Source organism: Oncorhynchus masou, chromosome 24 (assembly GCF_036934945.1).
Source record: "Oncorhynchus masou masou isolate Uvic2021 chromosome 24, UVic_Omas_1.1, whole genome shotgun sequence".
NCBI lineage: Eukaryota > Metazoa > Chordata > Actinopteri > Salmoniformes > Salmonidae > Oncorhynchus > Oncorhynchus masou.
This window is the reverse complement of record NC_088235.1, coordinates 86,434,084-86,451,878: the sequence shown is the minus strand read 5'-3', so window position 1 is coordinate 86,451,878 and position 17,795 is coordinate 86,434,084. Positions and strand designations below refer to the sequence as shown.

The 17,795-nt window shown below is 44.4% G+C and overlaps 1 protein-coding gene across 1 annotated transcript in view; it reads left to right on the top strand.

Annotated features, from left to right (window-relative positions):
- Positions 1-755: 755 nt before the first annotated feature.
- Positions 756-17,795, top strand: part of LOC135512905 (probable voltage-dependent R-type calcium channel subunit alpha-1E) — a 165,294-nt gene continuing 148,254 nt past the window's right edge. The window contains exon 1 of the mRNA XM_064935404.1: positions 756-1,228. Coding sequence (XP_064791476.1) covers positions 756-1,228 — 473 coding nt within the window. The remainder of the gene's footprint in view (positions 1,229-17,795) is intronic.

The following is a 17,795-nucleotide window of genomic DNA, read 5'->3' as shown; positions in this document are numbered from 1 at the left end:
ACAGATGATATTGATTCTTTGCACTCTTGTGGACGTCTGAAGGCCAGCTGGAGAAATATGTATCCCTCTTTATTCACCGTTTAGCTGAAGTTTTTAAGTATTACATAAAAGTCCAATACACTGTTATTATTCTCTGGAGGATAGAGCTTCAGTCTAAAGATGAGTGAGTCGAATCCTTAGAGGACCTAGTTGTGGAAGAACAGGTGTGATGAGTATTACTGTTGCTCCTAAGAAGCATATCACTGAAGATATTAGATAACCACATTTGTTTACTCTCCATTTAATTGGTTCCCATTCTAAGGGGCTGGGGAGCCTGCTACAGCCTTAGTCATTTTAAAATGTTAAAATTAGTGTTTCATTGGCAAATTGCCTGTGAGGCGTTGCTGAACAAATGAACACTACTAAAGCTGCATTCATCATCTGGCCCTGTTGATTCATCCACTGGCCCTGTTGATTCATCCATCAATACATCACATTCCACCATTGAGTGCTCCATCCCTCAGTGTAAGATATCTCAGTGTACACAGTTCTATTATTGAAAATGACAACACTTACTGTAAGCTTTTTATGTTGTACAAAATTTGAATTGGGATCTGTTGAGCTCTCAATAAGTTAGTGTGTGTATGTGAGAATAGACCTCTGCCCTCCCACTGGGAGGTCCTTTAGTAACCCCACCTAGCTTTCCCCATTGTGGTGTGTTAACTCTCTCTCTCGCTCTCCTCTCCACAGCATTATGCTAAGAGCCTGGCCCCAGCATGTTGGAATTGGGCTCCTGTTCAGTCAGTGCTCAGACCCTGGCAGACCACAATGCCCTGGCGGTGCCCCATCTGGCCAGGGGGGGCGTCTGTGGGAGCAGCAACCCACACCAATACATCCTCCACCCCGAGTCAGAGAACTGGCGCAAGCACCGTCTGGGCCTGACCGAGGGTTCCCACTCCTGCTCCCTGCTGGAACCCCAGAGCCTGTCAGACAGCCTGCTTTCCCACACATCCAGCTTCAACACCCTCTACCTCCCCCACAATGCTCATGCCCCCCATGGCCTCTCCCTGGATGTGGCCAGCTCCTACGACAGGGCCGGGGAAGCGCTGGTGATGGACCCGGACCGACCCGTCAGCCCCATCGTCATTAAAAGGCGCCGGGGGGGTCTCATCGAGCAGCGGGACATTGTTAAAGCCCACCAGGCTCACAAGATTCAGAGCACCCCACAGGCCCTGCGCAAAGAATGGGAGTAAGTACTACGTGCCTCTCCTCTCTAAGCAAGTTACATAGTATATACAGGAAGTATATACAGGAATGGGTATATACAGGAAGTATATACAGGAATGGGTATATACAGGAAGTATATACAGGAATGGGTATATACAGGAAGTATATACAGGAATGGGTATATACAGGAAGTATATACAGGAATGAGTCTGTGAAACATCTTTCTATTATTTTTTCTACTTCTATTCACTGATGTAAGTCTAGCTTCACCAAAAAACACGTTTTTAATATCACGTGCTCAAATACAGTGAAATGCATTTCTTGCAAGCTCCATACCCAACAATGCAATAATCAATATCAACATAGCACTAAAATTAACATAAGGTAGAACAAAAACAAAGTTTTATACAGGGTCAGTTGCAATACCTATATTTACAATGTGCAGGGATACTGGATTAATAGAGGTATATACAGTGAGGGAGGAAAGTATATTTCCTGCTGATTTTGTACATTAGCCCACTGACTAAGATTACTATTTTTATTTGACATTTATTTAACTAGGCAAGTCAGTTAAGAACAGCTCGGGGGTTTGAACTTGCAAAGTTCCAGTTATTAGTCCAACGCTCTAACCACTAGGCTATCCTGCCACCCCTGAATGATGCAGAGGATCAGTCTATAATTTTAATGGTAGGTTTATTTGAACAGTGAGAGACAGAAAAACAACAAAATAATCCAGAAAACCACATACCAAATGTTATAAAATGATTTGCATTTTATTGAGGGAAATAAGTATTTGACCCCTCTGCAAAAAATGACTTAGTACTTGGTGGCAAAACCCTTGTTGGCAATCAGAGGTCAGACGTTTCTTGTAGTTTGCCACCAGGTTTGCACACATTTCAGGAGGGATTTTGTCCCAATCCTCTTTGCAGATCTTCTCCAAGTCATTAAGGTTTCGAGGCTGACGTTTGGCAACTCAAACCTTCAGCTCCCTCCACAGATTTTCTATGGGATTAAGGTCTGGAGACTGGCCAGGCCACTCCAGGACCTTAATGTGCTTCTTCTTGAGTCACTCCTTTGTTGCCTTGGCCGCGTGTTTTGGGTCATTGTCTTGCTGGAATACCCATCCACGACCCATTTTCAATGCCCTGGCTGAGGGAAGGAGGTTCTTACCCAAGATTTGACGGTACATGGCCCCGTCCATCGCCCCTTTGAGGCGGTGAAGTTGTCCTGTCCCCTTAGCAGAAAAACACCCCCAAAGCATAATGTTTCCACCTCCATGTTTTGCAGTGGGGATGTTGTTCTTGGGGTCATAGACAGCATTCCTCCTCCTCCAAACATGGTGAGTTGATGCCAAAGAGCTCCATTTTGGTCTCATCTGACCACAACACTTTCACCCAGTTGTCCTCTGAATCATTCAGATGTTCATTGACAAACTTCAAACGGGCATGCATATGTGCTTTCTTGAGCAGGGGGACCTTGCGGGCGCTGCAGGATTTCAGTCCTTCACTGCGTAGTGTGTTACCAATTGTTTTCTTGGTGACTATGGTCCCAGCTGCCTTGAGATCATTGACAAGATCCTCCCATGTAGTTCTGGGCTGATTCCTCACCGTTCTCATGATCATTGCAACTCCACGAGGTAAGATCTTGCATGGAGCCCCAGGCCGAGGGAGATTGACAGTAATTTTGTGTTTCTTTCATTTGCAAATTATCGCACCAACTGTTGTCACCTTTTCACCAAGCTGCTTGGCGATGGTCTTGTAGTCCATTCCAGCCTTGTGTAGGTCTACAATCTTGTCCCTGACATCCTTGGAGAGCTCTTTGGTCTTGGCCATGGTGGAGAGTTTGGAATCGGATTGATTGATTGCTTCTGTGGACAGGTGTCTTTTACACAGGTAACAAACTGAGATTAGGAGCACTCCCTTTAAGAGTGTGCTCCTAATCTCAGCTCGTTACCTTCATAAAAGACAACTGGGAGCCAGAAATCTTTCTGATTGAGAGGGTGTCAAATACTTATTTCCCTCATTAAAATGCAAATAATTTTATAACATTTTTGACATGCATTTTTGGGATTATTTTGTTGTTATTCTGTCTCTCACTGTTCAAATAAACCTACCGTTAAAATAATAGACTGATCATTACTTTGTCAGTGGGCAAACGTACAAAATCAGCAGGGGATCAAATAATTGTTTCCCTCATTGTATGTATAGGGTTAAGGTGACTAAGCACCAGGATATATGATAAACAGAGTAGCAGCAGCGTAAATTATAATTGTAGGTGTGTGTGTGTGTGTGTGTGTGTGTGTGTGTGTGTGTGTGTGTGTGTGTGTGTGTGTGTGTGTGTGTGTGTGTATGGAGTCAGTATAAATGTGTGTGCATGTTATGTGTGTTGGCGTGTCAGTGTGCACGAGTGTGTAGAGTCCTATGAGTGTGCATAGAGAGTGCAAAAATAAAATACAATTTCAACTCAAATTTCCCGGCAGCATCCTCCTTGTGTGGCTGTATTGCCCCCCTAAAAAATCCATGCCTTTTTTTTGCCAAGGTGGCAGTTGTGCCCTTGGGCTGAATATAATATGCTAATTATAATTTCTTTAGCCAATGACCGTCATGTGATCGGGTCCAACTCACAGGCATTTCAGAAAAGAAGTAGACTACAAGTAAATGACTGCAGACACATCGTGGGTCCCTCTTATCAAATTCAGAAGCAAATATTGAAGATATTAGAACGGTCCACATTTAGCCTACTTTTCGTCAGCCAACAAGATGAGTAGGCCTAACAAACATCAAAAGACTAGCCTATGTCAGTCTACTATCCCCCATATAGTTCAAAAGTTGATCTATTCTGTCTGGGACAGAGGTGGGATGGGGTGGTTCCCAAATTAATACAACCATAGCCTATATATTGATGTCAGAATGATTAGAGGGACAATAGAGTGCTGAGTACCAGCACGTTTGGTAGGCTACTAATCAGCAGCATCAGAGTTTGGAGAAACCTAATTACCGTGACTAAGCTGGTGACTGCCATCCTGACTCGTGACCACTGGTTTGGCGATGATACGGTCATTGTAACAGCCCTAATCCCTACCATCAGAAACAATGGAGAAAAATACATCCCATAACATTTAAACATGGAAATTGCTGCTCTGTCATTCAACCTACATTAGCAGCAAATGTGTGGTTTTCAATCTAGGCCTACATTCCATGAGACTTTTGAAAAAAAACATGCAGGGCTCGACATTAACCTGTTCATCCACTTGTCCTTTAGACAAGGAGGTGACTGAAAATGTTGTTGTTTGATGCAAGAAACCACTTTACAAAATAACATTCATTATAATTCCCATACCATTATTACAGAGAATCAGACAAATTATGCTACCCTCTGCCCATTGGCTACTAATCTTATTCAAGACCACTCAAAATACAACACTGCCACTTTAAGATATAAAAAAAACTCTTTACCAGACCGCACACATGTTGCGCTCTTGTAGGCTTACTGCAGCTCTGATTTGTTGCACTGGCCTGTGTAGAGTATGGGCCTGCTTGTCATTGCAGTAGAATCCTATTTTATTCATTTTTATTTCACCTTTATTTAACCAGGTAGGCTAGTTGAGAACAAGTTCTCATTTACAACTGCGACCTGGCCAAGATAAAGCATAGCAGTGTGAACAGACAACAACACAGAGTTACACATGGAGTAAACCATAAACAAGTCAATAACACAGTAAGAAAAAAAAGGAGTCTATATACGTTGTGTGCAAAAGGCATGCAATAAATAGGCCATAGGAGCGAATAATTACAATTTGGCAGATTAACACTGGAGTGATAAATGATCAGATGATCATGTGCAGGTAGAGATACTGGTGTGCAAAAGAGCAGAAAAGTAAATAAATAAAAACAGTATGGGGATGAGGTAGGTAAATTGGGTGAGCTATTTACAGACGGACTATGTACAGCTGCAGCGATAGCAGGTGTTTAATGTTGGTGAGGGAAATAAAAGTTTCCAACTTTCCAATTTTTGCAATTCGTTCCAGTCACAGGCAGCAGAGAACTGGAAGGAAAGGTGGCCGAATGAGGTGTTGGCTTTGGGGATGACTAGTGAGATATACCTGCTGGAGCGGGTGTTGTGTTGGGTGGGTGTTGTTATCGTGACCAGTGAATTGAGATAAGGTGGAGTTTTACCTAACATGGACTTATAGATGACCTGGAGCCAGTGGGTCTGGCGACGAATATGTAGCGAGGGTTGGCCGACTAGAGCATACAGGTCGCAGTGGTGGGTGGTATAAGGTGTTTTAGTAACAAAACGGATGGCACTATGATAAACTGCATCTAGTTTGCTGAGTAGAGTATTGGAAGCTATTTTGTAGATTACATCGCCGAAGTCGAGGATCGGTAGGATAGTCAGTTTTACTAGGGTAAGTTTGGCGGCGTGAGTGAAGGAGGCTTTGTTGCGAAATAAAAAGCAGATTCTAGATTTGATTTTGGATTGGAGATGTTTAATATGAGTCTGGAAGGAGAGTTTACAGTCTAGCCAGACACCAAGGTATTTATAGATGTCCACATATTCTAAGTCGGAACCGTCCAGGGTGGTGATGCTAGTCGGGCGGGCGGGTGCGGGCAGCGAACAGTTGAAAAGCATGCATTTGGTTTTACTAGCGTTTAAGAGCAGTTGGAGACCATGGAAGGAATGTTGTATGGCATTGAAGCTCTTTTGGAGGTTAGATAGCACAGTGTCCAAGGAAGGGCCAGAAGTATACAGAATGGTGTCGTCTGCGTAGAGGTGGATCAGGGGATCACCCGCAGCAAGAGCAACATCATTGATAAATACTGAGAAAAGAGTCGGCCCGAAAATTGAACCCTGTGGTACCCCCATAGAGACTGCCAGAGTACCGGTCAATGTGCCCTCCAATTTGACACACTGAACTCTGTCTGCAAAGTAGTTGGTGAACCAGGCAAGGCAGTCATTGAGTCTGCCGATAAGAATATGGTGCTTGACAGAGTCGAAAGCCTTGGCCAGGTCGATGAAGACGGCTGCACAGTACTGTGTTTTATCAATGGCGGTTAGGATATCGTTTAGTACCTTGAGCGTGGCTGAGGGGCAATAATAGGTAATAGGTAATAGGGGTTGCGACAATGGCGGCGGATAGTTTCAGAAATAGAGGGTCCAGAATGTCAAGCCCAGCTGATTTGCATGGGTCCAGGTTTTTCAGCTCTTTCAGATCATCTGCTATCTGGATTTGGGTAAAGGAGAAGCTGGGGAGGCTTGGGCGAGTAGCTGCTTTTGGGGGGAGGAGCTGTTGGCCGAGGTTGGAGTAGCCAGGAGGAAGGCATGGCCAGCCGTTGAGAAATGCTTGTTGAAGTTTTTGATTATCATGGATTTATCGGTGGTGACCGTGTTACCTAGCCTCAGTGCAGTGGGCAGCTGGGAGGAGGTGCTCTTGTTCTCTATGGACACTTTACAGTGTCCCAGAACATTTTGGAGTTAGAGCTACAGGATGAAAATTTCTGCTTGAAAAAGCTAGCCTTTGCTTTCCTGACTGACTGCGTGTATTGGTTCCTGACTTCCCTGAACAGTTGCATATCGCGGGGACTATTCGATGATATTGCAGTCCGCAACAGGATGTTTTTGTGCTGGTCGAGGGCAGTCAGGTCTGTAGTGAACCAAGGGCTATATCTGTTCTTAGTTCTGCATTTTTTGAACAGGGCATGCTTATCTAAGATGATGAGGAACTTACTTTTAAAGAAAGACCAGGCATCCTCAACTGATGGGATGAGGTCAATATCCTTCCAGGATACCCTGGCCAGGTCAATTAGAAAGGCCTGCTCGCAGAAGTGTTTTAAGGAGCGTTTGACAGTGATGAGGGGTGGTCGTTTGACCGCAGATCCGTAGCGGATACAGGCAATGAGGCAGTGATCGCTGAGATCCTGATTGAAGACAGCGGAGGTGTATTTGGAGGGCAAGTTGGTCAGGATAATGTCTGAGGGTGCCCATGTTTACAGATTTAGGGTTGTACCTGCTGGGTTCCTTGATGATTTGTGTGAGATTGAGGGCATCTAGCTCAGATTGTAGGCCTGCCGGGGTGTTAATCATATCCCAGTTTAGGTCACCTAACAGAACAAACTCTGAAGCTAGATGGGGGGCGATCAATTCACAAACAGTGTCCAGGGCACAGCTGGGAGCTGAGGGGGGTCGGTAGCAGACGGCAACAGCGAGAGACATTTCTGGAGAGATTAATTTTTAAAATTAGAAGTTCGAACTGTTTGGGTATGGACCTGGAAAGTATGACATTACTTTGCAGGCTATCTCTGCAGTAGATTGCAACTCCTCCCCCTTTGGCAGTTCTATCTTGACGGAAAATGTTATAGTTGGGTATGGAAATCTCAGAATTTTTGGTGGCCTTCCTAAGCCAGGATTCAGACATGGCAAGGACATCAGGGTTGGCAGAGTGTGCTAAAGCAGTGAGTAAAACAAACTTAGGGAGGAGGCTTCTGATGTTGACATGCATGAAACCAAGGCTTTTTTGATCACAAAAGTCAACAAATGAGGGTGCCTGAGGACATGCAGGGCCTGGGTTTACCTCCATATCACCCAAGGAACAGAGGAGGAGTAGGGTGAGGTTGCGGCTAAAGGCTATCAAAACTGGTCGCCTCGAGCGTTGGGGACAAAGAATAAAAGGAGCAGATTTCTGGGCGTGGTAGAAAAGATTCAGGGCATAATGTGCAGACAGGGGTATGGTGGGGTGCGGGTACAGCAGGGGTAAGCCCAGGCACCGGGTGATGATAAGAGAGGTTGTATCTCTGGACATGCTGGTTATAATGGGTGAGGTAACCACATGTGTGGGAGGTGGGACAAAGGAGGTACCAGAGGTATGAAGAGTGGAACTAGGGGCTCCATTGTAAACTAAAACAATGATAACTAACCTGAACAACATAATACAAGGCATATTGACATTTGAGAGAGGCATACAGCGAGGCATAAAGTAATCACAGGTGTTGATTGGGAGAGCTAGCTAAAACAACAGGTGAGATAACAACAGCTAATCAGCTAACACAACAACAGCAGGTAAAATGGTGATAACTGGGCAGAACATCTCTGCCTACAAGAACATCTCTTGCATAGTCTGTTTTGTTTCAGTATGCTTCATTGAAAGTGGCACATTTTGCATTTATTTGAGCACAGTAGAGCAAAATGTTGATAGTGTTAACTAAAGGGGAAAGCTCTAGAAAGTTGAGTGAAGTTCAATCTCGTGCTTCTCTGCACGAGCTGATATTTCTTCTGCGTGGCAGTCCAAGGGGAGCTGCACGCTTGCAGCTTAGAGGGAACATTGGATATCACACTGAGTAATATTATCAGGCTTAGCATAACATATAAGCAATAGCAGCAGACAAATCAGGTTGAAAGCAGCATACTGCAGACTGAACACTCTCACCACCATGCTAATACCCAAACCAGCTATAGAGGAGGAGGAGGGGAGACCGGCATCTTCCCTCCCTGTGGTGCTGTGGAATCTGTGATTTCTGACAGTGATGATTGCCTCTCTCTCGCTGTGGAGCAGCCCTCCAGTGACCTTGCCTTCCTCCTCAGCACCCCAGGCACAGGAAGACTTGCCTGGTTGGAGAGGGAGAGGAAGATGGGGGTCTTTAACTGGAGCTGATGGTGTCCTTAATTGCTGCTTTAATTCTCTGCCCTGACCCCTCCCCTTGGTTTTCATTAACAAGGTGTCAGGGGAGGAGGCAGGGAGCAGGGAATCCAGACATGATTTAAGCTGTTGATAGCATCTTGTATGTGTTGTGAAAGTAGAAAATAGATGGTTCATTAATGGTTCATTCCTGCATCATCTGGCCGGTTCAAATGATTGTCACAGTTTGGTTTGTCTTCCAATGTCCAGGATAATTGATGTTACTCTATTTGGGATAATAATCTACCTAGCCAGTCAGGATGTTATTACCATGGCCTTTACCTCTCACTGTCATCTTCTCGGAAGAATTGAATCACCCAAACAACAGTATTGAAAGGCCTAAACTGCAAATGATAATGACAGTACTCTTGCAGAGTTGATCTGACATTTCTTTGAGCTGAGAATTAGGTTGGAGGGCATACAGGAAGGCTATTGGTTGACCATGGTAAATCATGGCTGGATCGAAGTTACACTATACAGTACATTTATGTAATCGTTTCTTTGCGCTTTGACCTAAAAAGAACTAGGAGACACAGCCTTTGAATGACGTGCTTTAATTTGTTCAACTTTTATTTTGTTCTAATGCGTAAATAGCGGAGTCACTGATGAAAGAGCAAACACTAGGCCCAAGACAAGTTGTTCAACAAGTGAGCTCCTCCCCTCAGTGAAAAAATCAACACAGAGGATTTGAAGGCCGACATTCTTGCTGTCCTCAGAGCAGACATTTTATCAATACTCAAGGAGGCGCTCAGTGAGATCGGTACTTAAAGCTCATTAAAGAGCAGTGATACTATCAAGAGGAGTGTGTGGGTTCCCTCTTTTTTCTAATTTTATTCAAATGTTACCATGCACCTCCAAAACCGATAGCTCAGATGTGCGAGTGCCTTTTGAATTTTGAATGAAGTCGGAGTTACAAGCAGTCAAGAATGAACTCGCAAAGCATACAGCATGTCTCTGATATGGAACGAGGCTTGTCAACATGCTCAGACAACACAACTACGCTACAAACCATGGTTAAGAAGCTCGAAACGGATGTGGCCAGCCTTAAGGAACAATGCATACATTTACAAGGTTATACGCGAAGATCCATTATCAGGATCATGGGGGTAGCTGAGGACCCGGGCTCAAGTTCTACTTCATAGGTTTCAAAGTTATTGAAAGAAGCCCTCAAATTGGATAAAGACATCTTTGTAGACCGCTCACACCAGAGCTCTCAAGCAAGAAAGCCTTTCGGAAAACCTTGCGTCATTGTGGCTAGACTGCACGGCTTTCAGGATTGTGGTAGATGTTCTCCAGAGAATTTGGTCGACTTTGATGGAACAGAGTACCCATCTCTAACTTCCCAGACTATGCCCCCACCGTTGTGGACGCACCAACGTTCGGTATGGTGTGGCTTTTCCTGCCTGCCACCGTATAACATACAACGGCACGAGAAAGAGTTCCAAGACCCCCATAAAGCGATGGCATCTGTAAAGGCCAACATTCTACCGAGGTCGGACGAAGCAAATGGCTGAATGTTCACCTGTTTGACGAATAGGGTAATGGACGAATGTGTCTACCACTGCAGACTCGGTTTCTCTTTCGTAGATACTGTATAGCGTTGCCAGTGGTATCAGTTGATATTGTTATTATTAGGTCATGTTAATGCCTTAGTTCTGGTGAGTCAATTCTCTGTTTGTTTTAACGTTTTATTTTATTACCATGAAGCTGCTGAGTTCTACTTCTCGATGGTACCCGTATCCAGGGTAGATAAAGCATAGTTCTATTATTAGGTTATATCATTTCTTTAAAGACGTTGCTGCTAACTTAGTGGTATTGTGGTAAGATGTGATTTGTAAAAATGTATTATACTTTCTTGTAAAACAGCCTAGTTTGGGGTTGTAAATAAGCATTTATTATTTATTTATTATGTGCAACTTGTTTTAAAGTCCTTCACTATTTCAGCAGGGCTCTCTACTCGATATGTTTAATGTTCCCCACTACAAGCACATCATGTGTGGATATCTTTACGTGCGGATTAGTGGTTACCTTGTTCTATTAAGTGATCAGGGTGGGTTTTCTTTTTCATACCAGACTTCAGAGTAATGTTTGTTTATGTTTTTTATTCTTCTTCAACTTTTTTATTTGCTATTTTTGGGAAAAAATGTTTAGTGGATCAATTGTTGTTGTAATCTGGCATCTATCCTTTTCCCACCTGACTATACATGAGAGGGACAGCTGGTTGCTTTTGCTCGCTGGAATGTTAAATCTTTAAATCACCCAGTGAAACGTAAAAGGGTTCTTTCTCATTTAAATCACCTTAAAGTACATATCGCCTTTCTTCAGGAGGCACGACTCCGAACTTTTGACCACTCTCGTTTAAAAGGAGGGTGGATCGGTCAATCATATCATTCCAATTTTCATTCTAAAACTAGAGGAGCTTCGCTAATAATGAGTAAAAACATACCGTTCGCAATGTCAAGTGTAGAGGCAAACTCAGCAGGCCGTTTCATTATTGTAGTAAGAAGACTATATAATACACCTGTTTTCTTGGCTAACATGTATGCACCAAATTGGGATAACAGTGAATTCTTCACAAATGTATTTTCTCGATTACCAAATATGGACACACACCACATACTAGGTGGTGATATGAATTGTTTACTGTCACCCAATCTGGATCGTAGATCTCCTAATGTATCATCTTCATCAAAGACAGCATCCACAATTCAGCTATTTCTTAAGACATATTTTATTTTTTATTTCACCTTTATTTAACCAGGTTGAGAACAAGTTCTCATTTGCAACTGCAACCTGGCCAAGATAAAGTAAAGCAGTTTGACACATACGACAACACAGAGTTACACATGGAATAAACAAACAGAATCAATAATACAGTAGAAAATATATAAACAGCATGTACAAATGATGTAGGATAAGAGAGGTAAGGCAATAAATAGGCCATGGTGGAAGTAATTACAATATACCAATTAAACACGGGAATGGAGGGTGTGCAGAAGAGATGAATGTGCAAGTAGAGATACTGGGGTGCAAAGGAGCAAGATAAATAAATACAGTATGGGGATGAGGTAGATTGGATGGGCTATTTACAGATGAGCTATGTACAGGTGCCAGCTTCAGATTTTTTTGCAGTTCGTTCCAGTCATTGGCAGCAGAGAACTGGAAGGAGAGGCGGCCAAAGTAGGAATTGGCTTTGGGGGTGACTAGTGAGATATACCTGCTGGAATGTGTGCTACGGGTGGGTGCTGCTATGGTGACCAGCGAGCAGAGGTAAGGCGGAGCTTTACCTAGCAGGGTCTTGTTGATGACCTGGAGCCAGTGGGTTTGGCGACGAGTATGAAGCGAGGGCCAGCCATCGAGAATATACAGGTCGCAGTGGTGGATATTATATGGGGCTTTGGTGACAAAATGGATGGCACTGTGATAGACTGCATCCAATTTGTTGAGTAGAGTGTTGGAAGGTATTTTGTATGGCATATCTGATGCGTGGCAGTATTCTTTTTTCCCGTCAGTTCATAATACCTTCTCACGTATAGACTACTTTTTCCTAGACAATAGATTTCTGCCACTTATCACGGAGTGTGATTACCAAGCTATAGTAATTTCGGATCATTCTCCTCTTACTATGAAACTACTTATAATAAATACACAGCCTAATTATCACACTTGGTGGCTTAACTCACTACTATCAGAAGAAACCTTTGTTGTTATTTGGAGCTATTTGTTGCTATTTGGAGCTATTTGTCAAGCTTAATAAACCCCTGGAATGTCTCCTACAAGAGTATGGGAATCAATGAAGGCTTATCTAAGGGGCCAAATGATTTGTACAGCGCAAGATTAAGGAAGTGCAATATTTAACACCTAGGGGAACTTAAAATAAAATCTTGGCTTTGGATATGGCATATTCACACTCTTCATCCGCAGATTTACTAAAACAACGTTTGACACTTCAGACAGAGTCTGAAGAGTCTTTCAACTCGACAAGCTGAAAATCGAATTAGTAAATCTCGATACAAAAATGATGAACATGGAGAGAAATCAGGGAAAGTGCTAGCACACCAGCTGCATCAGAGAACCAAATCAAACCATACCTGAGATAACTGACGAGCTGGGTATCAAATGTATTGATAATTTAGAAGTCAATACATGCTTTCACAACTTTTACTCATAATTATACACTTTAGAATCCTCTGGTAATGCTACCTTACTCGACACCTTCTTTGAGAACTTAGATATTCCTACATTTAAACCTGAGATACCTGCTGAATTAGAAGAAAAGTTATCCGTAGAAGAGATTGTGTTGGCAATTAAATCTTTGCAGTGTGGTAAATCCCCTGAACCTGACAGATTTCCCAGTACATTCTTTAAAAAATTGCGTTCTGTATTTGAGGAATCATTCTCCTCAAACTCTTTGCCCTCAACAATGAGACAAGCATGTATTTCACTTATTCTAAAAAAAAAACAAGTGCGTGTGGTTAATTTAGGCCAATTTCTTTACTGAATTGCGATGTAAAGATACTTTCTAAGATGATTGATTGCCGTTTTGACCATTATCTCTACAGATCAAACTGGTTTCATTAAAAATCGTCATTCTTTTTTTAATATCAGACTTTATAACATACTTTATAATCCCTTTTCATCTGACACTCCAGAGATCTTGTTATCACGCGTTTGATCGGGTGGAGTGGGATTATCTATTTTATACTTTCAAACAACTTGGATTCGGTTCCAATTTTATGTCCTGGATCAAAGTTCTTTACTCCTCCCCTATGGCTGCAGTGCGCACAAATAATAACCTTTCATCCTATTTCCAACTTCAACATGGGCAAGACAGGATTGTCCTCTATCCACTCAGCTGTTTGACATCGTAATTGGGCTTTTAGCCATAGCAATACATAATAACACCACTATCAAAGGTATTTGAAGAGGGAGCTTAGAGCATAATGTTTCACTCTATATGGATGACATGCTATTATATATGTGTCAGGAGAATTCTATACTCCTGTTCATTTATCAATTCAATTAAGTTACCCATAGTCTGTTATATCAGGATTTGTAAGATACTGATAGAAAAGGAAACAGACAGAGGCCCAGTCTAACAAAGTTAAATGTTTATTCACGGGAACATTCTGAAGTCAAGAATACAAATCAATTCATTTTATACTGACTTCTCATGCCCACGCATATACACAATCATACGCACACACATACACACAATCATACACATACACACAAACATACGCACACACATGTCCTGCTACACACACACTGTCTGTCTCACTTCCCAGCCGACAGAGATAGTGACTTTGTCCTTGATACATACTCCCCATTCTCACCCAAATCTCTAGTCAGGTCGGCACCAAGCTCAGACAGTCTGTGTTTAGAATACCATAAAGGCATATTGTTTCACCCTAATTCTGACTAGGACTACACATTTATTGATTATGATTTCATATATTATAATCAATTCCATACAATTATATGTTTCAGGGCGGAACATTCTAATAATTCAATTAACAGACAATTCTCACCTATCAATATGTCTGACCCTTTAACTGGTCTTCCAGAGATGCAAGTTCTACTAATGACATTTGGTAAAATATCCAGGTATAAAAGGTTAATCTACAAAAAAGTTAATTGATGCCTATTAATCCTTCTGCCATGCAAACTTATTTTAGTCATGTACCCTTCAGAGTAACTACACAGAAATGTAAATATTTGGGAATTAGGGTCACACACAATTTCAAAGATCTCTATAAAGCCAATTTCCCAGTGTCACGAACATTGTCTTGAAAATGACCGAACCAAGGTGAAGCGTGGTGAGCTAACATTTTTCTTTATTTTTAAAATTCGCCAACAAAACAATAAACAACAAAAACGAACGTGAAGCTCCGTAAGGCTATACATGCATTAAACAAAGACAACAGGTCTCACCGGACTGAGGAGATGTACTGGAAGCCTGGTGCGTGGAGCTGCCCCAGGGCTTCCCAGGCTGGTAAGACATACTGGAGGCCTGGTACGTGGAACCGGAACAGGTCTCACCGGACTGGGGAGATGCACTGGAAGCCTGGTGCGTGGAGCAGCCACCGGATACACTGGGCCGTGGAGGCACACTGGACGTTTCAAGCGTAGAGCTGGCACAACCTGTCCTGGCTGGATGGTTACTTTCGCCCGACATCTGCAGGGCGCTAGCACAGGATGCACTGGGCTGTGCAGATGCACCAGAGACACAGTGCGCAGAGCCGGCGCAGTACCAGGCTCCCTATCGTGAGCACGGGGAGTTAGCTACGTCAACCTCCCCCGTGTGCCCCCCTAAATTTTCTGGGGGGAGTAGCCTCCCGCTCTTCCTTGCCAGCCGTGATCCTGTGTAACGCTGGGTCCCTTAACTAACTGCCTTCGCCTTCCTCGCTGCTTCCACCTGCTTCCACTGCAGGCGATCCTTTCCAGCCAGGATCTCCTCCCACGTCCAGGATCCCTTTCCTTCCAGAATGTCTTCCCATGTCCACTCTGTCTGCTCCTCCCGGCCACGCCGCTTGGTCAGTTTGTGGTGGGTTGTTGTTTTCTGTTTAGTTGATTTGCCTTACAGAACTGTTCATTTTTTCTCTTTGTTATTTTGTTTGAGTGTTTTGAGTAATAAATCATCTTGAACACTTACCACGCTGCGCTTTGGTCTATGCCTTCTGACGAGAGACGTAACAGAACTACCCACCACCAAAGGACCAAGCAGCATGGCCAGGAGGAGCAGGGATCCTGGACCCGGGAGAAGAATGAGTGGAGGACCTCATGGACATGGGAGGAGGTTATGGCAGGGGACAAGACCCTGCCATGGAAACAGGCGGAAACAGCAAGGAGTCAAGGCAAAAAGGCAAGCACGAGATGCAGCCCCAATTATTTGGGGGAGGGGGCACACAGGGAGAGTGGCAGAGTCAATGTTCAGACCTGAGCCAACTCCTCGTGCTTACCGTGGGGAGCGAGTGACTGGTCACACACCATGCCTTCAGTACGCATCAACAGCCCGGTGCGCTCTGTGCAAGCTCCCCGCAGTGGCCGTGCTAGAGTGGGCATTCAGCCAGGACGGATTGTGCCTGCTCAGCGTTCCTGGCCTCCGGTGCGTCTCTTCGGCTCAGGTTATCCTGCGCTAGCTCTACGTACGGTGTCCCCGTTTTGCCAGCAAATCCCTGTGCAGCCTGTTCCAGCTCCCCGCACTTGCCGGGCTAAGGGGGATTTCCAGCCAGGATGAGTTATGCCAGCTCTGCGCTCCAGACCTCCGGTGCACCTCCACGGTCCAGTGCGTCCTTTGCCAGCTCTCCACACTCACCGAGCTAGAGTGGGTATCCAGCCAGGACGTGTTGTGGCAGCTCCACTCACTAGGCTGCCAGTACGTCTCCTCAGCCCGGTGAGACCTGTTCCAGCTCCACGTTCGAAGCCTCCAGTGATGATCCATGGCACGAAGCCTCCAGTGATGATCCATGGCACGAAGCCTCCAGTGATGATCCACGGCACAAAGCCTCCAGTGATGATCCATGGCACGAAGCCTCCAGTGATGATCCATGGCACGAAGCCTCCAGTGATGATCCATGGCACGAAGCCTCCAGTGATGATCCATGGCCCGGAGCCTGCAGTGAGGATCCATGGCATGAAGCCTCCAGCGTTGGTCCCCGGTCCGGAACCTCCGGCAAAGGTCCCCAATCCGGAGCATCCGGCGACGGTCCGGAGCCTCCAGCAAAGGTCCCCGGTCCGGAGCCCCCGGCGATGATTGATGGTCTGGTTCCGCCGGCGAAGATCTGCAGCCCTGTTCCTCCAGTGAAGGTCCATGCACCAGGGCCGCCACCAAAGCAAAGGGATCTGTGGGTGGAGTGGGCGGAGGGGGGATCTGTGGGCAAAGAGATGCCCACCCGGACCCTCCCCTTTAGAGTCAGGTTTTGCGGCCGGAATCCGCACCTTTGGGGGGGTACTGTCATGCCCTGGTCATAGAGAGGCTTTTATTCTCTATTTTGGTTAGGCCAGGGTGTGACTAAGGTTGGTATTCTGGTTTCTTTATTTCTATGTTTTCTATTTCTTTGTTTTTGGCCGAGTGTGGTTCCCAATCAGAGGCAGCTGTCTATCGTTGGCTCTGATTGGGAATCATACTTAAGTAGCCTTTTCCACACCTGTGTTTTTTGGGGTAGTTGTTTTCTGTATAGTTGATTTGCCTTACAGAACTGTTCATTTTTTCTCTTTGTTATTTTGTTTGAGTGTTTTGAGTAATAAATAATCATGAACACTTACCACGCTGTGCTTTTGTCCATGCCTTCTGACGAGAGACGTAACCCCCCCCCCCCAAATTGTATTTGTCACATGTGTCGAATACAACAGGTGTACAGTGTACAACCTTACAGTGAAATTCTTACTTACTTACAAGCTCTTAACCAGCAATGCAGTTTTAACAAAATACCTAAAAAAGAGTAAGAGATAAGAACAACAAATAATTAAAGAGCAGCAGTAAATAAATAAATAATAGCCATTTGATTAGCTGTTGAGGAGTCTTATGGCTTGGGAGTAGAAGCTGTTTAGAAGCCTCTTGGACTTGGACTTGGCACTCCGGTACCACTTGCAGTGTGGTAGCAGAGAGAACAGTCAATTACTAGGGTGGCTGGAGTCTTTGACAATGTCATGGCCTTCCTCTGACACCGCCTGGTATAGAGGTCCTGGATGGCAGGAAGCTTGGTGATTTACCCGGCCGTATGCACAACCCTCTGTAGTGCCTTGTGATGGGAGGCTGAGCAGTTGCCATACAAGGCTGTGATGCAACCCGTCAGGATGCCAAGGAACTTGAAGCTCTCAATCTGCTCCACGACAGCCGCGGTGATGAGAATGGGGACATGCTCAGTCCTCATTTTTCTGTAGTCCACAATCATCTCCTTTGTCTTGACCACGG